The 22,120-nt window shown below is 44.8% G+C and overlaps 1 protein-coding gene across 1 annotated transcript; it reads right to left on the bottom strand.

The window, feature by feature from the left end:
* Positions 1–347: 347 nt before the first annotated feature.
* On the bottom strand, positions 348–13,534 carry C7H17orf67 (chromosome 7 C17orf67 homolog). Its single transcript, XM_026407798.2, has 4 exons — positions 13,480–13,534; positions 12,183–12,283; positions 3,116–3,277; positions 348–661 (listed from the first exon to the last, which is right to left on the bottom strand). Exons 1-3 carry the CDS (start codon positions 13,532–13,534, stop codon positions 3,161–3,163), a joined length of 273 nt encoding a protein of 90 aa, XP_026263583.1. The 3' UTR covers positions 348–661; positions 3,116–3,160.
* Between the last annotated feature and the right edge of the window lie 8,586 nt (positions 13,535–22,120).

Below are 22,120 nucleotides of genomic sequence, written 5' to 3'. Positions count from 1 at the left end.
CCTTTGCTGGAAGACAAGGGTGTATACCTGGTACTGAGGTATGGTCCTATTTTCAGAGTTGACCTTGAGCAAATAAAAAAAAAAAAAAGCCTGTGTGCAAAATTGTTAGGTGTTCATTTTTCATCCATTCGTGTATTCAAAAACCAGTAAGTTTTCCAATACTGGATATGCAAAATAAACAAGGGAGGGAACGAAAAGTGACATCACAGTAGATTTAACACCAATGTTTATTAGCATGCACACACACACACACACACAAAAAAAAAAAAAAAGGAGAAAAGATGGCCAAAACCTCAGAGGCCCCCAGTGGTGTGGTCCATTCCTGTGAATAAGACACCCCCGAGGTATTCAGCGCAGTCAGCCTGCCCGACTCCCCCTCTACAGGACCCACCCATCAGCTCTGCCCACACTTAAGAACAGGTAGGAAGGCCTGCAGGGGCTCTGCACCTTGAGCTATTCGTTCTAATGATTTCTGAAGGTTAGTACAATGAAGCAGACTATATACTCGCCATTCATCCCCAAAGCAACTTTTGGCTTCCCCACAGGGGCCCCAAGCCCATGAGGAGTGAAGACAACCATTTCTGAGTTCAAAATCAAAAGGAAGAGAAGCTTTGACCAGTTGCAGTATTATCCAGGTCATGACTCATCAAGATGCTGCTGGCTGGAAAAGAAGAAAATAATGTTAGGATGATGTTGGTGAAGAAGGGGAGGAGAAGACCAAGCAGCTGTCATTTCCAGAGCACCTCATCCATGGTCTCAGGCAACTCAGATGTGACATGCACTGGCTTTTATTTTTCTTTTTTACTTTTTTTTTTTTTTTTTTTTTTGCAGTACTTGGGATTGAATCCAGGGGTGCTCCACCACGGAGCCACATCCCCAGCCCTTTTTATTTTTTTATTTTGAAACAGGACATCGCTAGGTTGCCCAGGCTAGCCTTGAACTTGTGATCCTCCTACCTCTGCCTCCCCAGTCACTGAGACGAGAGGTGTGCACCACCATGCCTGGCACATTGAGTTTTTATCCTCAGAACCACCACGAGGAGTAGCATTACTGTCCTTACTTTACAGAGGAGGAAACAGAAAAGCAGACTTTTTTTTTTTTCCTCATTCAGCCAGTGACCTGGGGACTCAAGATCTGAAAACTGACCCCAGATTGCAAGCTGACCCCTCCCTCCAGCCACTGCCTCCTTGTCTTCATGTAAGTGGTAGCTGCTGTGCAATCTGCATGTGCAGGAGCCAGGCCTCCTGGCCCACAGCAGAGCCTGTCCGACTGAGAGAGGCCTCACTGGCCCTGGGTGCAGAAACCTCCCCGCTCACTCGCCTCACACAACGGTACTAAGTGCTACCATTTAAAGAGTCAATCGCAGGGCTGGGGATGTGGCTCAAGAGGTAGCGCGCTTGCCTGGCATGCGTCTGGCCCGGGTTCGATCCTCATCACCACATACAAAGATGTTATGTCCTCCGATAACTAAAAAATAAATATTAAAATTCTCTCCCTCTCTCACTCTCTCTTTAAAAAAAATAAAAATAAAAAAAATAGTCGATCGCTGAGCACTGGGCTCCGTGGACATCCTTATTTCAGTTTACAAAAGCAGAAACAGAGACTCAGAAAGGTGAAGCAACTTGCCCAAGGTCATAGAGCTGGGAAGCAGAAAGGGGAACCCCGCTCTGGCCACAGCCGAGTCTGAGCATCTAACTTCTCCACTCTTAGGATCTGTTTTCTGGAAGAAGCCAAGAGAGAGCCTCCTATCATGGAAGACAAAGGTCCTTGGTGCAGGGGAAGCAGCACCAGGGAGTCAGGAGACCTCCCAGGCACACCAGGATGCCCACCCTAGAATGGCTCCCCGGGCTGGGAGGACAGGAAGAGGGGTGACAGCGCAGCCCCGGCCCTCAAACATGCCGTCTCTCTCCCACACCCAGCTCTCCTCAGGGGTCCTCCCCACACAGGACAAAGCAGTCCGGTCCACGTTAAGATCACAGGACTTGGAGTTGTCAGAAGACTGGCATGCCAGCCCCTGCCTCGCATGAATCCCCTCATCTGCTCAGATAGCTCCTCTATACCCCACAGTATAGAGGGTACACCTTGGGGAGGGGGTTGCGGGGGAGGGGGTAAGGGGGTCAAATGCTAACGCCCTGGAAGCCATAGAGTGATGCTCTAAAGGAAGCATCTGTCCCGATTGACAGTAGCATGAAATAAACAACAAAGATATGAGATTGCTTTTAACCCTTAACTACCCACTTATGTCCTGTCCTACTAGATCCACGAAAATTGCAGACAAAGAACAAAATTCACTGGGTGTTGTGATTTAGCCGTGGTGCCCCGCAAAAGCTCATGTGTGAGCCAATGCAAGAAGGTATGAAGGAGAAATGATTAAATTGTATAGCCTCAACCTTATCAGTGAAATAACCCCCTGATGGGATTAACTGGGGTGTGGCCGGAGGAAGTGGTTCATTGGGGTGTGGCTATAGGGTATATATTTTGTATCTGGACAATGGAGTCTCCTCTCTCTCTCTCTCTCTCTCTCTCTCTCTCTCTCTCTCTCTCTCTCTTCAGTGGCAAAAAAAAAAAGCTGACTAAAACACTGGGCTTAACCTCTGATGGGATTTTGTCACCTCATCTAACAGGATTTGGAAAGTGGGGAAGGACAGAGGGACAGTCAGGGAGAGGCCACCTCCTCCAGGACCAGGGGAGCAGAGGAGAGGCACACAGGGCATGCTGGGGACACTGGACAGCCTGCAGCAGGTGGCCTGGAAGAGCAGGCCAGGGAAGAGGGAAGGTAGAGGGCAGGCGGGCCTCTGTGGGGAGAGGGGGCGGGGGTCAGGGAGTCTGGTCATGGAGCCAATAGGAATGACTGTGGTGACCGCCACAGGTCAAGCCCACAGATGCTGACCCCACCTGGAGGGACCGGAGTCTCCACAGCCCAGACGTGGATTTCAGGGTCCTATCCCTCCTCTCGTTGGCATCTCCTGGTGGCTGAGCCCCGTGTTCCCCAGGGCTCCTGTCTCTCTCCTGCCTTGTGCTGCTGCCTACAACCCAGAAGCAGCTACCAGCTGGCTCCCTCACCACGTTCCAGAAGGTCTCCCAGCCCATGCACATGCCGTCCACAGCTACCCACCTCCAACAGAAGCCGGGCCACTCCGGGGCTGGCCCACGCACGCCCTTACACAGGGTGGACCCTGTTCCTGTCGCAGTGGGGCTTGCAGTGAGGGTTCAGCCAGTGCTCCAGAAACTGTTCCTCAGCACGGTGCTCCAGGGCCAGCAGGTGATGCATGTACTCCTGTGGGGACAAGCCGCAGTGACCGTGACAGTCAAACTGCCTGTGTGCATGGGGAGGCTTCCTGAGGGCACAGCTTGGTCAGGGGAGGATAGGAGGACAGACAGGGAGGAAAAACCACCTGCCAGGCCCGTGTCTCTCCATGGGGAAGACCAGTCAGACCCACCATCAAGGGGGTCCATTGCTAAGGGGGTGTGTCCCCACCGGACCCATGCCTGTTTGTGGAGTGTAACTGGGAGCCACCATTCTGAGAGAAGCTTGGTGGACTACAATCTAGAAATTTCCTTTCTCCTTGGTTACCACTTTACCAGACATACGCAGACTTTTTCTTGCCATTATTCCCCAACAATGCAAATTTATGATAGCATTATATTAGGTATTATAAGTAACCTAAGGATAATATAGAATATTCCAGAAGATGCACAGAGGTTCTATGAAAAGCAGAAGCTATTTTATATAAGGGACTTGAGCGTCCTTGGATTTTGGTATCTGTGGGAGGTTCTACAACAGAACCCTCAGGGAGACCTAGGAATGAACCTACAAGTAAGCCATCAGGTGGGGGCAGCTCCCTGTGGGTCTGCCACCCTCCCTCTTTCCTCACATCAGGGAGGCCCCTTCCTTCCCTGTCCATAGCTGTCATTTAGCCTTTGTGAATCTCCGAGCTTCTCTTGAGCCACAAGTTCCCCCTCAGATGGTTCACCTGAAGATACTTTAAAGAAGAAACCACTCACGGCCATGTAAGCAAGGTTACTGGTGTAGATCATTTCAGCACCCAAGGACCAGAAATAGAGGCACCAGGACCATACCTAGGCCTGCAGGGCTCAGGGTACAGAAGGGCTAGAGGATCCCATCAGAGATGGAGCCATGGCCCATGGGGGTGGGTGGCTCTGGTCTTAGAGGGCTGCTGCATCTGCAGAGCAGGGTTGAGCAGGGAACACCTCTTGCCCTCAGTCTTCTACAGAACCCAATCAGTAGCCTGCCACCTAGGGAACCAGGTGACCCTTCCTTCTAAAGCATTCTGGGTGCTCTCAGGGTGAGATGCAAACCATTGCAAAGTAAACATGAAACAGATCCACATAAATATTATTTAGGTACCCAGAAGAGCCAGCTGTTACTCAGAAAAGCAGCATTTCACCTTGGGAGAAAGCAGACGCCGGGGTAATACAGTATTTATGACATGATTAAATTATTTTGGTCTGTATCTATAGCAGAGAAATCTTAAACCATAGCTCAGTGATAGAGCTTGTGCCTAGCATGCATTAATACCTGGATTCCACCCTTACCACCACTTAAAACAAACAAACAAACAAACAAAAGATTAAATGAGAATACAAATAAAGTTCAGTGCCAAATAAGTAGCCTGCATTCACCCTTCTGATCCATTCTCTCTCCCTGTTCACCTGGCCCTGTGACCCAGACGAATTATAACCCCAGATGCCCTCGTTCTATGGCTTCCAGTTGGGTTTGATCAATGGAGGCACCCGCAGGAGGTTGGAGGACTGAGGACAGGGTATTTAGTACCTTGGCTCCTTCAGAGGAGCCAGAGCAGGTGGCTGCATTACCCTCCTCAAGGTCATGGCTCCTGGGAGCTGCCTTCTCTAGGTGTAGGAACCATCTTCAGCCCTTACTCCTCCTTGCCTAGGGGTTCTTAGCCACGGATTCTATATCATTTTTCCCCTGCAGTCTATCCACATCCCTGCAAAAAATCTCTTTATTAAATTTTCCTAAGTTACCCGATTTCCCTTGCTGTATCAGATCTGAACTGAATGTGCCAAAGTAGCAGCGGGTGAAATGACACATCTTGGCAGAAATCTTGGGCCAGGTACACACTGCTCATGTTGAATTCTTCATTTCCACACTCACAGTTACAAAAATACAAATAAAACATCCTGAAAGCACTAATTCCTCAGAGGAATCCCCAGGGAAACAGTAGAGAGTGATCCATTGAACTAGCTGTGTTTCACAGGTGCGTTTGGTGACATCTTGAACATGAGCCAACAGTCTGTCACTCAAGGGAAATGATTGACAGTATTTGCTGAGAAATAATGTAATTTGAGCTCTCAGGAGGAAATTAGAATTTTGGAAAACTTACATCGGCTACCAGGAGCTTGACAGTTTCCCAATACTTAATGGCATTGCTGATGAGATCCCTGAGGATATGAACAGTGTCACCAGTAATATACAGCCTCTTTTGCAATTAGATGCTCATTTGCATTGCTCTTCAATTAAACCTTGTTCTCCTCAGCCAGATATCCCATCAGTGTTTTGTTTTGTTTTGTTTTTTAAGAAATGGGGTCTTAGGTGAGTGCGATATGCACACCTGTAATCCCAGCAGCAGAGGAGGCTGAGGCAGGAGGATTGCAAGTTCAAATCCAGCCTCAGCAAAAGCAGGGCACTAAGCAACTTGTCTCTAAATAAAATACAAAACAGGACTGGGGATGTGGCTCAGTGGTCAAGCTTCCCTGAATTCAATCCCTGGTACCAAAAAAAAAAAAAAAAAGAGAGAGAGAGAGAGAGAGAGAGAGAGAGAGAGGAGAGATGGGGTCTTGCTATGTTACCCAGACTGGTCTGCAACTCCTGATCTCTAGTGATCATCTCACCACAGCCACCTGAGTTGCTGGGACTACAGGCATGTGCTACCTCCTCTGGCCCAGAAAGCTTTTTGATGGCAGTAATTGAGGTACACCTAGTGACTGACACAAAGTAGGACCTCAAGACCACTCATTAGGGAAACATACAAATGAGCAAATTGATTTAAAAGAAAAAAAAAAAAAGCCCGTGTTTTTTTCTTTGTAATCTTAATAAATCCTCCTTGGAAGTTTCCTCAACACCTGTGTTGATCTGCTTGTGGTGCTGGCCCACGCCAAAGGTACATAAAAAACATTCAAAAGGACTATCTATCTCACACTCCTAAACAGCAGCTAAAATCATCGTAGAAGAAAAACAACCACAATACACGCAGAGAAAAAGAAAGAAATCAGTACCGGTTTCCATGACATTTCACTATTTATTTAAAATGTTATGAAAGAGAATGTGCCAGAAAGGCCTAAAAGCGGTCATTAGTCAAAAAGGAAAAGTCAAACGGCAAATCTGCTAAAAAACCGCAAATTCAACAATTGCATTGGCCGGGTTAGAAATGACCCACATTAATGATAATCTCAAATGTTCCTGGACCCAGAAAGAAAGGGGAGATGGAAAATGGATTTTAATTTCTTTAGATTCCTTTCTCAGGGGCAGGGGAAATTAAACGAAACAAAAACCAGTATGTGTGTTCCATGTCAAATGCCAATGGCAATAACTTAAGTAAATAATTTCCCCAGTAAATTAGAATAGAAATTAGAAATAGACCCTTATGACGGCACTGGAATGGTGTGATAATGAAATTAAATATGCTCTGAAACCAGATCTAAGCCGAGAATCACAAAATGGAGAGTTACTCTATCAAGGCAGAAATTTTTCCCAAAAGGCAAAATCTTTTCTGTGACATTTGGGCAGAATTAGAAGTCCGTCAACATTTGGAAAAACTATCTTGCTCATTAATAAAAGCAAGGTAATCACAGAGGCTGGATGGTGGCTCAGAACTGAACTACCCTGGGACCCTGAAGGCTCCACCCACCTTCAGTCTGGCTGGTGAGTGTGATTTACATCTCAGTCACTCGGAACCATCTTTGAGATCATGGGAACAAAAGGGTAATGGGTTCCTACATACATTTGTCAAAGGCCTGAGCGTGAAGGCATATTTTACAAAGATGACTTATAACAAAGCTAATATGATTTATATTTGCCCAACAAGAACATTCCTTAGGCAGGCATGGCAACACACGCCTGTAATCCCAGCAGCTCGGGAGGCTGAGGCAGGAGGATCACGAGTTCAAAGCCAGCCTCAGTAACCTAGCTAGGCCCTAAGCAACTCAGTGAGACCCTGTCTCTAAATAAAATACAAAATTGGGCTGGGGATGTAGCTTAGTATGGGAGGGTCCCAAGTACAATCCCTGGTATACCCCAAAAAAAATATATATTTTTTTTTTTCTTAAAGGCACACAGGCCAAAAATGGCAAGCTTTCTAGGAAGACTTATCCCCAGGTATGCAAGTTCACAAAAGACATCTCTTTAAAGAATCTCCAGGGTTCACCCCCCATGATGGGCAGATATTTTCTTCCCTAAAATCTGGGAAGAGTAAGAGAGGTGAAATGAGTTTAAGGGAAACGATAGAAAAGACTTCTTTGAAATAACCTCCAGGTTCTATGGAAGAATCATATCCCATAAAACTTTCCTCCCCCCCCTCAAAGAAGCAGAAAAAGTAAAGGAGATAAGTACTAAGCATTTAGTAAACTCCACAGTGTATTTGGTGCTGGGGACCCAGAAGTGGGTCTACCTCTTGAAGCAATTTAGAGCAGAATATTAGGAGAGACCAAAAAATGCCAAAAAGAGCAATCTTGTGCTGCAAGTGACAGAGGGGTGTTCTGATTCATTAGGGGGAGGAGAGGCAGTAGGAAGCCCCCCCAAAAAGGGTATCAATTAAAGTGAGCCTCTCCAAGTGAATTAGGGTTAACCACTGGACGAGAGCAGGTACCACGAGAGAAGAACCTGAAGCACACCGTCGTCCCCCGTAAGCTGCCTCTCTCCCCAGCCACCCTTTGTCAGTGCGGCACCCTGTCGGCCCTGCGGAACCCCACAACTCTTTTTACTCCTACCCTCCCTCTCTGCACCCTCTCCTCCTGCCCCAGCTACAGCCACTGGTCTCCAATTCAGCACCATCATCTCATTCTCACCATAGCTTCACTCTAAAATCCCTACTAGAACATTCTATCGGAGGTCAGGAACATAGAGTGTTGGAACTCTTTTGCAAAGTGATTCACAATAATAGATACTAAAAACTTTTTGAAACAGCCGGGTCCTTGGATCTAACAACCAATTTTCTGGAAATGTACTCATAGCAAAGCATTTTATTTAAAAAAAAAAAAAAAAGTTTGAAATGTTGTTTATGATAGGAAAATATTGGCAATGAGGGAGTAATAAAAGGTAATAAATCAGCAAAAATTATGGTTATAAATATTCCATTAAAATATGAAGAAATGTGGGCTGGGGATAAAACTCAGTTGGTAAAGTGCACAAGGCCCTGGGTTCAATCCCTAGCACCACAAAAAATAAAAAAATAAAAATAGATAAATAAATAAATAAATAAAATACACACACACACACACACACACACACACATATATGAAGATATATGTGTAATATAGTAATAAGAGAAGAGTCAGGAAACAAAACTATAGATTCTTTTTTAAAAAACATACAAAGAAATATATATACCCACACAAAACGAGTAGAAAGAATTACATTCTCAAATGCCAATGCTCTTTAGGGAGAAAGAGTAGAACTATATTTTATTCTTTGACTCTTTTTGATTTCCAATTTTTCCACAACAAATGTGAATGGTTTCAATTTTTTTAATTATACACATAATACCCAAAGCATACTGTTATTTAAAATTTCAACACCAAATAGGAAGTTCACTAGACCACCACCTGCAGTCCTTCTCAGTGAGGTGATGTGCTTACCATTCACCTGATCATCCCTCTGGATGTTTTTCTAGAAATATACATACATGTAAATGCACCCATATAAATAGTGAATAGCACTGTTTTGTGGCTGAGGACAATACTCCCTCCTTATCCATGGGGGACACAGTCCAAAACCCGGAGTGAACACCTAAAAACTGCAAGAAGTGCTGAGCCCTATATACATTGCTTTTTCCTATACGTACAGACATAAGATGATTTTTTAAATATTTTTATTAGTGCATTATAGTTATACATCATAGTGGGGTTCATTTTGACATAATGATACATGTGTGGAATATGATTTGCGACATTTCAGTACTTCCTCCTTCCTTTCCCTTCTCCCCCTCCATGTTCCCTTCCTCTACTCTGTTGATCTTCTATTTATTCATTAGTTTTTAATTGGTGCTTTATAGGTATACTCAAAGGTGGAGTTCACTGGGTGTATTTGTATGTGTACATAGTACAATTGGGTCAATTTCATTCTGTAGTTCCTATGATAAAATTTAATTTGGGCCCAGTAGAAAATTAACAGCGATAACTAACAATAAAATAGAATAATTACAATATACTATAATAAAGGTTATGTAAATGTGTTCTCTTTCACTCTCAAAAAAACAAAAAAAGAAATTTTTTTTTCCATTGCTGGGGATGGAACCCAGAGCCTCAGCTAGGCTGGACAAGTGCTCCACCACTGAGCCACATCCCCAGCTCCCAAAATCTGTTATTGTACTGTATTCATCCTTCTTCTTTCTTGTTTTGTTTTTGTTTTGGGTATGGGGGATTGAACCCAGGGGCACTTAACCACTGGGCCACATCCCCTAGCCCTATTTTGTATTTTATTTAGAGACAGGGTCTCACTGAGTTGCTTAGTGCCTTGCTTTTGCTGAGGCTGGCTTTGAACTTGCAATGCTCCTGTCTCAGCCTCCCGAGCCACTGGGATGACAGGTGTGCGCCACCTCGCCCAACATTGTTTTGTTTTTTCCTTTTTGGGTGGGGGTGTGTGTGTGTGATGCTAGGGATCAAACTCAGGGCCTCTGACCTGCTAGGCAAGTGCCAAAGCCCTACCCTTCTTGTAGTGATGATGTGAGATGATCTGATGCCTACTAGAGCAGATAAAGAGAGGGAGAGAACATAGCATTGAGACATAATGTTAGGCTACTTCCTGAGCCTTCACTGAAGACAAGCACTGCAGCACCAGGATGGTGTTCGTGGTTCTTTGTTATAGCAGCTTTACGAAACTAGTACACCGAGTAACTGCATCAAGTGTAAAGATGAAGATAACAAATTTGTCCCAAATCTTATCACCCAGCAAACATTGCCCTTTTTGTCTGACAACATGTCTCCCTACACACACAAACACACACACACTTAGAAATAGAAATGTAGGTGGGTGAGTTTTCCTTGACAACTGTCTTCCAGTTGTGAACGTTGTACATGTGAAGTCGGCCTCCCCTCAGGCCCTCACTCCAGGCATCCTCCTCTGAGTGGCCATGGAGCCACCTCCCTCACCCCCCACCACCCTCCTTCCTGGTCCTGGTCTCCTGGCTCAGCCACCCCACTACCTTCCTCTCAGCATCCCCAGGGCTCCTCCATCCTGCTCTGCCCACCTCTGAGTGTCAGTGACCCAGACTCCAATCCTGGGCCTCTCCTCTTCAAATTGCTCCATCGACCGTGTCTAAAACCCAGATCTGTTCTGCTCCATTTGAAAAATCCTTCTGTTACTCTCTTCTGAACACCAGGTGAAGTCCTGGGTAGGAAACCTTTCTTACCCCTGCTCCTGCCCACTCCCCAGTGCCCTCCCGTCCTGCACCTGGGTGTTCTGAACCACCCCTTATTTCCTTCTGCCAAAAGAGGCACTTCTATCCTTGACGGCTGAAGTCCTGATTCATTTTTAAGCCCCCACTGAGTCAGAGCCATGGGCTCCCTTCCCTGTCTCGCAGGACCCAGCAGAGACCTCAGCTACGCTTGCTATGGCCTGAGCACCTAGCTCAGCACCTGGTAAAGGAATCGTTTCCACTTGCCAAGTGCTGTTCTAAGGGCTTCACTGTGAACTACTTTGTTGTATCCTCTTGGAAGAGTTATTTTACATTTTATTGATAGAGCTATTACAGTAATATAAGTCATAACATTTGTTATCATCCCCATTTCGTAGAAGACGGTACTGAAGTGCAGAAATGTATAGGAAACTCCCCCAAAATTACACAGATGGAAAATGGGGAGATTCAAGCGTAGTGTGACCCCAGCCAGCCCTCCCCAGGATCCTACCAGGCAGCATCCAATAGAGGCTTTTCAGGGAAATTGCCAAGATCTGGACAGGAGTCTGCAGAGAGTGAAGGGGATTGTGGCTTTCTGGGCCTCCGCATGGAACACAGTGAAAAGAGGCTGAGCTGGTGCCTAGTCGAAGAGGCCCAGGATGGGAGACCAGCCTGGACCACAGAGACACTCCCCGGCTTCCTGACCCGGCTGAGTCGCTGCTACTTACCTTCTGGGGTAGAAATGTCAGGACTGCTTCAGCCACGGAGAGGCACCCAGCCAGGCCAGAACTGAGCTGGGAGGAGTACGGCAAGGTCTAACTGCGTCCACTAAACTGACAACATGAAAGCAAGAAAGACTAGGCAGGAGGACACCGTGAAGTCACAGAGCAGAGCTGAGGCCAAAGACCAAAATCAGAGGGACAGGACAGAGCAAGAACCCCGCAGGCAGCTGGGACTCAGATTCTGCCTGCCTGGACAGACCATCGTGGGCCAAGGATACTGGTCCAGTCTGCCTGGGGCCCATACGGAAGAAAGTGAGGTGGGTATCAGTTAAAGGGTACAGCTCCCTAGCAACCAAGTCAGGGGTGTAACACTCCACATCCCACTCAGCCTACGGGGGCTCCACCATCAGCCCTGCCACCTCTATTTTAAATACCCCGTTCACAATAGGTAAGTGGAGCTGGCACCTCCAGGAGAGAGAAAACACAGGTAAATTTTGAGAGTGGCTGGGTGTGGTGGTGCACACCTGTAATCCCAGTGGCTCAGGAGGCTGAGACAGGAGGATCACGACTTCAAAGCCAGCCTCAGAAAAAAGCAAAGTGCTAAGCAACTCCGTGAGACTCTGTCTCTAAATAAAATACAAAGTAGGGCTGGGGAAGTGGCTCAGTGGTCCAGTGCCCCTGAGCTAAATCCCTAGTACCCCCCCACCCCGCAAAAAAAGAGTTTGAGAGTGCCTGTAGATTATACCTGAGACAGTAACAGGACCCCCACCCTGCAGCCCGTACTGGGACCAGCACCCAGTTTAGTTTCAAGGTAAATGAGCATCCAGCAGATAGCATTTTCTTTAAAATTGCCAAGGCCCACACTCACCCTCATTGGCTCGTCGGGGAATCCAGGTTTGCTGGGCCTGTCCTGTCGCCGGGATCTCAGGAGCTGTTTGGCCTGTTTTTCGCTCACAATCGGAGAGGCCTCTGGAAAATACCGGGAAGGGGCCTCAGGGACTGTCAGGAGTTCATGCTCCATCTCCACAGTCCCAGGCAAAGTGTTTGCAAGTTCAACTTCAATTAAAATACAAAACTTCTCTCTGAGGAACCTGTCCCAAAGGACACAGCATCCCAGAAGGCTCAGAAAAGAATTTAAAATTGTTTCTCAGACAGTGAACTCAGAAAAAAAGCTGCACGATTTAAAACCATTTACCTATTTCAATGGCCCATTCCTTTAAGACTGGGCATGAACTTAATGAACATATTTTTAAGACATTTTCTCCAGTTCTCTGATCTGCATTTCTCTTAAGTTCCCTCCAGTGGGATTTTCTTTTTTTTAAATCCTCAATAGGCAACATTGAGTCGAAAGTTGTTATTAAACGATTCCCAGGGACAATAAGATCATGTAAACTCAGTCATCCCACAAGCCCCTCAAAGAAAACACTGTGTTAATAAAATCATGTTGTTTTGGTAATCACATGCCAATAGGAAAAGCTATTAACAGAACCAAACTCTATCAGATACTGGTGATCTCGGGTGAATTCCAAAAGCAGTTAAAGATTTATCAGCATTTTATCAGCATTTTTTAGAATAATTTCTCAAATACTTTAAGAATTTGAAAAGAAAAAGAATTTCTCCCTTACGTTAGTAATTCTGGAAGCCTGATCTTATGGGAAAGAGAGAAGAAAGAAGGAAGAAAGGGAGGGAGGGATTGAGGGAGGAAAAGAAAGAAAGAAGGGAAGGAGGGAGGGAGGGAGGGAGAGAGGGAAGGAGAGAGGGAGGAAAGGAAGAAAGGAAGAAAGAAAGAAGCAGAGCGCTGCTCGGGAGGCTGAGGCAGGAGGATGGCAAGTTCAAAGTCAGCCTCAGCAACTTAGCAAGGCCCTAAGCAACTGAATGAGACCCTGTCACAAAAAGTAAAAAGGGCTGGGGTTGTGGCTCACTGGTCGAGTGCACCTGAGTTCAATCCCTAGTAGAAAGAGAGAAAGGGAGAAGAGAGGGAGGAAGGAAAAGAGAGAGAGAGAGAGAGAGAGAGAGAGAGAGAGAGAGAGAAATGAAATATCTATTCAATATACACTAATATACTACTTGAAATGAAACAATATTTCAAAAGTACCAGACCCACTGTTATTCCAGGTTAGTGCAGTAGCACAGAAACAGGTGGTGTGGTCCGAGTCTGTGCCCACCTGCCAAGGAAGCCAGTAAGGCGACGGCAAGCACAAGCGCTGTTGGGTTCTTCATCCTGCCCGGCCTCTCTCTGCCTGTGGCTGAACGCATCCTCCCGGCTGGGTCAGCCTACTTGAAGGCAGCCAAGTCCGTCAGTCTCAGTGCTTGTTGATGCTTCAACTAATAGGACTTGCCAGGTGACGCTGAGTGTGTCTGACTCTCGGATGTAATAAGAACCCACCGCTAAAATGTTTTCCTCTGAATTCCTGTGATTTTTTTCATCCTGAGGAAGGAAATTATCCCTCTGCAGGATGAATTCCAAGGCTTGACTTTCAGAAGGTGCACGTGATGTTTATTTCAACAGACTTTCCAGTAAGTTCTTTAGTCGTTTGTGGGTATTTACCTATAGATGCAGTCTATGCTCCTGTTTCACTGAGTAGCAATCATCTCTTACATTTGCCTATTTTAGGACATTTTTCCGAAGCCTATTTACCAATCTACAAGATTGTTTTTCTGTTTGTTTGTTTTCCAGCTGATTTGGGAACCAGAAAGTCCAGGGTTCAACTCCTGGCTTCAAGTCTCTCTGACACAGTCACTTTAGGTAAGCCACTGACCCTCTCTGAACTTCTGTTTTCACCTGTTAAAAGGAGATAACAGCAACTTCCTCGTGGGTTGGGGTAAAGAGTGAGGGGTAAGCTGTGACTAAGCACTGTCACCCAAAAGCCCTAGGGTCATTTACAAATGAGGAAAGTGAGATCCAGAGATGGAAAATCAAGTCCAAGTTCACCTATTAGGATGCTGAGGGACAGCCCAATCTTCTGTGCTCAAACCAACAATGTGTGTTCTTCCCACGGTGCCCCATGTTGGAGAGTTAAATGCCCCCTAAGACCCACGTGTTAAAGGCCATTTGTCCCCAGGGTGGCTCTATTAGAGACAGAGGAACCTTTAAGAGGTGACCCCTAGTGGAAAGCCCTAGGGTCATTCCAGGCATGCCTCCAAAGGGGTTGTAGAACCCAGCCCCTTCCTCCCTCTCTCTCTCTCTCCTCTGGGCTCCTGATGTAATCAGTTTTGCTCCACCACGGACTCCCACCATGATGTGCTCCCTCATCACAGGCCCAAAACAATGGGGATGACTGATCACAGACTGGGACCTCCAAAATAGCAAGCCAAAATAAATTTTTTCTCTCTTTTTTTTATTATATATTTATTGGTACATTATAATCATACATAATAATGAAATTCATGATGCCGTATCTGAAACATGCACATAATTTGATCAAATATCATTCCCTAGTATCTTTCCTTTCCCTTCCCTCCTTCCTCCATTTGCTATACTCAACTAATCTAACCTTTTCTCTTTATAAGTTAGTTACCTCAGGTATTTCACCATAGTGATAGAAAGCTGACTATCACATCCCATGATCTCAGGGGTGGCCCTTCATCTTTTATAGGGCCTTATGCAATATGCCATCAGTAAGACCTTAGACAGCCTCACACCAGACTCAAGACTGTTTTCATAAAGATAAGAAAATCTCAATATGCTGAAGTTCTCTTAAAATCATTTATAAATATTACATGAAGAAGTTTTTAAGTATATTATAAAATATTCTAGGAGGGATGTGTCATCTTTTTGGATAAAAGTCTCCATTCAGGAGACTGATGTTTCTCTGGTCACTTTGCCAGCTCAAAAGAAAACAAAACCTGTTCTGTAGTCCTCAGAGTCTATGCTAATGCTGTGTAACTGATATTAAACCAAAATATTCTGCCTACTTGGTTGGCATAAAGACATTCTGAGCAGATTGTAAACAAGGAAAAAAAAAAGTCATGCATTGTTAGCCTAACTTGCCTCACAGGATAATTTGCTCAAAATGTGGTGTTTGGTTTTCTGTACTCTTTTGATAGGAACATCCCTCTGTTTTCATACAATTTCCAAAACTTGAGGAATTCTATGAGCGTTATTTCAGAAATGCATGTATCTGTCACATTAAATATCCTGGGTCTTTTATATACATATTCAAACACTTCATTCCTTTTAGTCTTTGTGGTTGGATAGAATACCAGCCATGCTGTTTTGTTTTATTAAATAAACATCTTCCGTGGACCAGAAAATAAACGGTACCTAGCTAGAAATTTCCAGTGTGTGGAGGGTAAATTTAATCAAAGCCTTTTTTTTTAATTGAGTCATCTTTGTCTATATCAGAGCTACACAATAAAAACCATAATATGAGTCTCAGAGGCAAGCCACACAGGCAGATTAAAGTTCCCCAGTAGCCATGTTTTGTTTTGTTTCGTTTTGTTTTGTTACTGGGAATTAAACCCAAGGACACTGTGCCTCTGAACCACCTCCCCAGCCTTTTTTATTATTTATTTTGAGACTTGGAATTTCTCCTGCTCAGACAAGACTGCCCTTACTAGTCTACTTAATAAAATTTCCTCACTCCATCACCACTACCACTACTGTTCGTCTAAGAGTACTTACCAGAATTTACAAATATTTGTTTGGTTTTTTAAATCTGTTTCCTCCCCTGGACTGTAAATCTAAGTAATTCTTGTATTGTTTTTATAAGGGACTGAAGAGGTGATTCCAGAGAGTCAGGCCTGTAGCACACCCTGGGATGCTGGTACACGGTCTCAGATGGAGAGAGCTGGTCAGATATGATATTCAAAGGTGTCATTCAAATGCCCTTCAGCTGGCCTCCAAGGATATTACCCCCAAAGCAGAAGGTGCTCTAGGAAGACTGAGTGTCACTGTGGTGAGGGGAATTCTCTTCTACTCCTCTACCCTGTTCCCAGTGAAAGCAGCAGTCAGATACCTGAATCAGATTTTCCAGAGAAGATGCAATTGCAAAACAAATCCACAAGGTGGCAGAGTAGAGAGGGGGATTAGGGAGGACCAAGGTCAGAGGAAAGAAACTCAAGGCCACCAAGGCCAACTACTCAGGAAGTTGCCAGGGGCCCAGCATATCACCAGAGGCGGAGAGAGATGGTGCTGCAGTGCCCAAAACTATTTCCCTACTATTTTAGCTAATGAATTACTTGAAGGTCTTCATCAGATTCCGAGGCCTAAGAAAGCTATGTTACCAAGATGATAATATTAAGAACATAGAAAGAAGGCTACAACCCATATTCACAGCACCTTACCGTAACTAATAGTTTCATTTGTGTGGGTTTCCTATTTCTTTTTTGAAAGGACTCCTAAGTCACACCAATATTTAAAGATCAATGATAAAGCAAATGCCACAGAATTCTCAACATTGTCATTCTAATACTGGTTTAATAGGAAAAGACAGTGATTTCAAATTCCATTAGCTAAAAAAAATTCTGAGATATGGGAACAACATAAATATCTATGTCTCAAGAAAGAGAATGATAAAGTGTCCCTTTTTTTTTTTTTTAATGGTATCGGGGATTGATCCCAGGGGCGCTTAACCCCTGAGCTACATCCCCAGTCCTTTTTTAATATTTTATTTAGAGACAGAGTCTCATTGAGGTGCTTAAGGCCTCACTAAGATGCTGAGGCTGGTTTTGAACTCTTGATCGTCCTGCCTTAGCCTCCCAAGTCACTGGGATTAGCGTTTTCATCTTTTTATTGTCCATCTTTCCAACCAGACTATAAGCTCTTTATTTTCACAATATACACAAAATTCTTTCATAATTTTTAAAGTAGTGATAAGTAACTACATGCATACCTAACAAGCACATTAACTGAGAAGTACACAATTCAAGCTGATGTTAGGCTTGGGCAGGTGTGGTAGGTTGAACTATTAGGATCTATCCTTCACCACCTGCAACCTGACTTGGGCTCAACCAAGTGACTTGCTTTAGGGCAACAGGATAATAGCATTGGTGAAGGTCAATGTAACCCATTGGTGAAGGTCACCCACCCTGTTCAGTCCCAGCACCACAGCCTGAAGCAGAGCCACCATCCACCTGCAGAACCTTGAGGATAAATGATGGTTACTGAAAAACAGTGAGTCTAGGAATTATTTTATTATGTAGAATTATCCTGACGGTAGTAGCTAACACATGCAGGAGATTTTAATGGGATGGCTAGCATTTCCAAATCTTGGTGCACCTGGGCCTAAGGTATTTAAAATAATAGGGTCCTTCCAGAATATCCATTCAAAAGCAAATAAATACCCACCCTGGGGGCTGGAGATGTGGCTCAGCGGTAGCACGATCGCCTGGCATGCGTGCGGCCCGCGTTCGATCCTCAGCACCACATACAAAGATGTTGTGTCCGCCGAGAACTAAAAAATAAATATTAAAAATTCTCTCTCTCTCTCTCTCTCCTCTCTCACTCTCTCTTTAAAAAAAAAAAAAAAAAAAAATACCCACCCTGCAAGCAGCGTGGTGAATGGTGGAGACTGAGGACTGGAGAGGCATGGATAGGCCAAGGCTCAAATCTGGCTTTGACACTGACTACCCTTGGAGCAGCTCAATCTTGGGCAAATTTCAAAGCTTTCCAACCCACTGCTCACTCATTTATTCAAACCAAGAATAATTGTAATCAAGTTTACCTTACAAGGTTGTCTTGAGACTTGAAAAGGTGGTACACATAGCGTTATGGGGCCAGGCTCTATGGGCAGTGAGCAAACAGACTCCATTTTACCCTGAGACTCCATATCATGTAAGAAAAGGTTCTCCCATGGGAAAGCCCCGCCTCTGTACCCATTAATAGTTACCTAGCACAGCATACTTGGCAACACAAAATGTCAACTCTTATACAATGTAAAATTGTTCTCTCTTTAGTTCCCATTTTTCTTGGGCAATGTACTCTGAGATTGATTATCTAGATATTAGTAACCATTCTCTAACTTGTACTCAACCAGGTCATTTTGACTCACTTCCCTTCTGCTCGATTGCTGCTGTGCCAACCTGGAACATCCCATGGGAAATACTAATGTACCCATTGCATTCCCTTACTAACTGCTTCTGTACCCCTGCTTGCTTGCAGCTGTATCAACCCAGATGTGGTTTTTGCAGGTTTTGCCTTTAAATGTTTAGGCTCGAGGCTGTTCCTTGCAGAGACAGTTATGGGTCCTGCAGGAAGCAGTCACCAGCCAGCCGCTAAATGAAGACTCTTCTATTTGGACAAAACTGGCACTTGGTGTGTTTTCTGAGCCACCTGCCCCACAACAGTAGGAGTCTCTACTTGGAGCCTAATATTTGGACACCATTATTGTGATGATGTTTCCTTTATGGCCGTTGAATTACAGGAAAGGTCCAACACCTAGAAATCATTCTGTCATCATTATCATTTCTCCTCCTCCGTGTGAATCACCCTTATTTGTATCTGCATACCTTCCCCGTTCTCAAGACACATGATAGAATGTATGTAAGAATATTTTGAAGGACCGAAGATAGAGATATTAATCACACATGTATTAAGGTACACAACTTTATATATTGTTGAAATTTTTTAAATATATGCCTTTATTAGAAAATAAAACATGGCCCCTTCGCACTGTGAGCTGATCGGCCCCGCCTGCTCAGCCAACCCGGGCTCCCCTTCCCTTCCCCTCCCTTCCCTTCTCCCCAGGACTTCACCGTCACACACCCCTTCCTGTTTGGAGCAGCCACACAATGGGGAGATGTTTGGCCTTGGACAGCTAAGGACACCAGGCCCTTCCGGCCTGCCATGGGCTTCCACAAATGGGCTGTAATTTCTCCTCTGCATCCAGGACATTGACCTCCACTGGTGTCTGCCCACAGGTGAGGACAGCCAAGGTCAGCAGTGGGTTCCTGACGGCCAGAGCCAGGTTGCTGTCCAACCTAAACAGGAAGGAGAGGAGCCCTGGCAAAGAGGCGGGAATGTAGAATGGGGACCAAGGATCACAGGAGCCGAGAATAACTGGTGAAGCCGCTTCGATGGCTACTGTCCTATTACATTTATTCAGGAAAAGCACCAGGGCCTTGAGCAGGAAGAGAATGTGCTAGTTTGGGGGGAAAATACTGAAATGCAAGTTGTTTTTCTCTGCGAGATCTCAGCTGGGATGATAATCAGAGCTGTGGAAGAATCACCTGGAGGTTCACCAGACATCTGAGAAGCTTCTGAAGGGGAAGATAAGACCTAAAACAAACAAACAAACAAAACAAAGCAGAACTGAGAGGCCGTCAGAGTCTAGGAAAGGAAAAATAAATAAATAATATTAATATTTTTCTAAGAGACCAGAGAAAAGTTTTGCTTTCGTGAAATATGAACAGGAAGCGTGGGGAGGGGAATGAATATTTGTAAAATAAAACAATGAAAAATAAATTCTGAACCAAGTGTAGTGGCTCATGTTTGTAGTCCCAGCACACAGGAGGCTGGGGCAGGAGGCTGAGTTGAGCCCAGGAGGTCAAGGGCCAGCCTGCGCAATAGAGCAAGATCCTGTCTCAAAAGAAGAGAAGTCCTTGGAAATCACAACAAGGAAAAATACAAAATCAATAAATAGATTTAGGGATAAAACTAAATTTTTTTTTTTAGACATTTACCCAAATTTTACCCAAAGGAGTTGAAAACCAAGGTCCACATGAAAATCTGCACACAGATGTTCACAGAAACTTTATTCACCATTGCCAAAACTTGGAAGCCACCGAGATGTCCTTCCAGGGGAGAATGGATAATCTGTAGTACATTCAGACAATGGAATGCTGTTCAGCACTGAAAAGACATGAGCTATCAAAACTAGAAAGCTCTCTCTGCTTCCTGGCTGCCATGTCCTGAGCTGCTTTCCTCCACCACACCCTTCCACCACGATGGTCCACCTCACCTTGAGCCCAGAACTATGGCATCAGCTTCTGGCTTCTGAAACCGTGGGGCAAAATAAACTTTTCCTCCATTAAAAAAAAGAAAAAAGACATGGAAAAGCTACCAAATTATGCTATGACCAAGTATGAATATACATAAGGAATTCTGCTTATACATATAACTATAATGCATTAATTGAAATAATAATAAAAGACGGATCAGTGGAGTAGAGAAAGCAGATCAGATCAGGAGCAGGGAGACGAGGAGAGAAAAGGAAGGCCCTGGGGAAGACTGATCAAATTATGGTATGTGCATATGTGATTAAGACATAATGAGGGCTGGGGATGTGGCTCAAGGGTAGCGTGCTCGCCTGGCATGCATGCGGCCCAGGTTCAATCCTCAGCACCACATACAAAGATGTTGTGTCTGCCAAGAACTAAAAAATAAATATTAAAAAGTTCTCTCTCTCTCTCTCTCTCTCTCTCTCTCTCTTAAAAAAAACAACAGATATTAAAAAAAAGACATAATGAATCCCATACTATATATAATTATAATACACCAATGAAATTTTAAAAAGAGAGAGAGAGAGAGAGACATGGATAGACCAGAAGAGCCTTAAGTTCTCATTAGAAAATGAGCACCAAGGGAAAAAAAAAAAAAAGTGAAAGAAAGCAGTCTGACGCCAGACTGCCTGGTGGGCCTCAGTCACTGTGTTATCTGGATTTTGTTTATCTTAAAGACCTGGAGCTGGCTAGGTTCCTGCTCTCCCACTTCCTGTCCTCACGACCTATTACCTGGATCTGCAAAAGTCCTCATTTCTCTCTGAGAACGTTCACGTTAGCTTCAGAGACACTGACCCAGGCCCTAATGAGATCAGATGCAATACAAGAAAGCAGACTCCTCCCTCTTCAGTCATATTTTTGCCAGACTTCAAATGACAGCCCCGTTCAGATGTCCCCTCTGTGACAAACAGTCTTCCCAAGACCTTGCCCACTGACTTCCCTAGGTGGGATTTTCCCAGGGAAGCTGAACTCACTCTGACCCTAAGACACCCAGCTTAAGTTCTCCTGAGAACCTTCTCATATCCACGGCTTTATGGTATCTCCCAACAGCACTAGGTTTGGGTGTCCTACTGGATCTTTCCAGACAGAACTCTTATCGTTTAGGAATACTCGCAGGTGTGTCACAGCTAAGGAAATTAAGACCACAGACATTAAGGATAGAGGTTTCCTCTGATGAGGACCAGCACATGAGAGACCCCTGATGTTTAACAAGTCAACCTGGGCAGAGGGTACACAGGTGTTCGTTCCGTTCTATCATCATTTTTTAAGCTGTGTGGATGTATCTTGTAAACCCTCCTGTAGATGATACATTTCGCACTAAAAAAGTTTGAACGAACAAATACAAGAACCGCTTAGGGAACTCAGGAAAGAAGACTGATTCCTAGCTCCATTGCAATTTTGATTCAGGAGATCTGATCAGGACGTGGGAATCCGCAATTTTAAATGCCACTCATGCAGGTGGTCCAAAACCACACCTGAGATACCCTGCCTGGGTTAACAGCATCGCAGCTTTGGCATGACACAAACCTGGGGTCAAAGTTTCCCTTCAGTTAACTCGGGGCTGCATGATATCCACCAAGCTTTCTTCGTGTGTAAAATAAGGATGACTAACAGCACAGCATCTAGGACCTGCAAACCAGTCAACACAGGCTGACTATCAGAGTAACAGTTGGGGGGGCTGCAAGGTGTAGCTCAGTGGTTGAAATAGTGCTCGGCATGCCCAAGGCCCTGGGTTGGATCCCCAGTGCCAAGCTGTTATATTATCATCACCATCTTTACTGGAATAAGAATGTGCTTGTGTGTTTTTCTTTTTTCTTGAAGGGCCTGATACTAAGCACACCCTTTACCACTGATTACACCTCCAAC

The sequence above is a fragment of the Urocitellus parryii genome, chromosome 7 (assembly GCF_045843805.1).
Source record: "Urocitellus parryii isolate mUroPar1 chromosome 7, mUroPar1.hap1, whole genome shotgun sequence".
NCBI lineage: Eukaryota > Metazoa > Chordata > Mammalia > Rodentia > Sciuridae > Urocitellus > Urocitellus parryii.
This window is presented reverse-complemented; position numbering and strand designations above follow the sequence as displayed.

What these genes read in the sequence shown, in the direction of transcription:
- C7H17orf67 (XM_026407798.2), bottom strand. Translation starts at nt 13,534, where the DNA reads ATGAAGAACCCAACAGCGCTTGTGCTTGCCGTCGCCTTACTGGCTTCC. An exon ending in CTTACTGGCTTCCTTGGCAG is followed by an intron (nt 12,284 to 13,479) that starts GTGGGCACAGAC and finishes GGTATTTTCCAG; the next exon opens with AGGCCTCTCCGATTGTGAGC. An exon ending in TCCCCGACGAGCCAATGAGG is followed by an intron (nt 3,278 to 12,182) that starts GTGAGTGTGGGC and finishes TTGTCCCCACAG; the next exon opens with GAGTACATGCATCACCTGCT.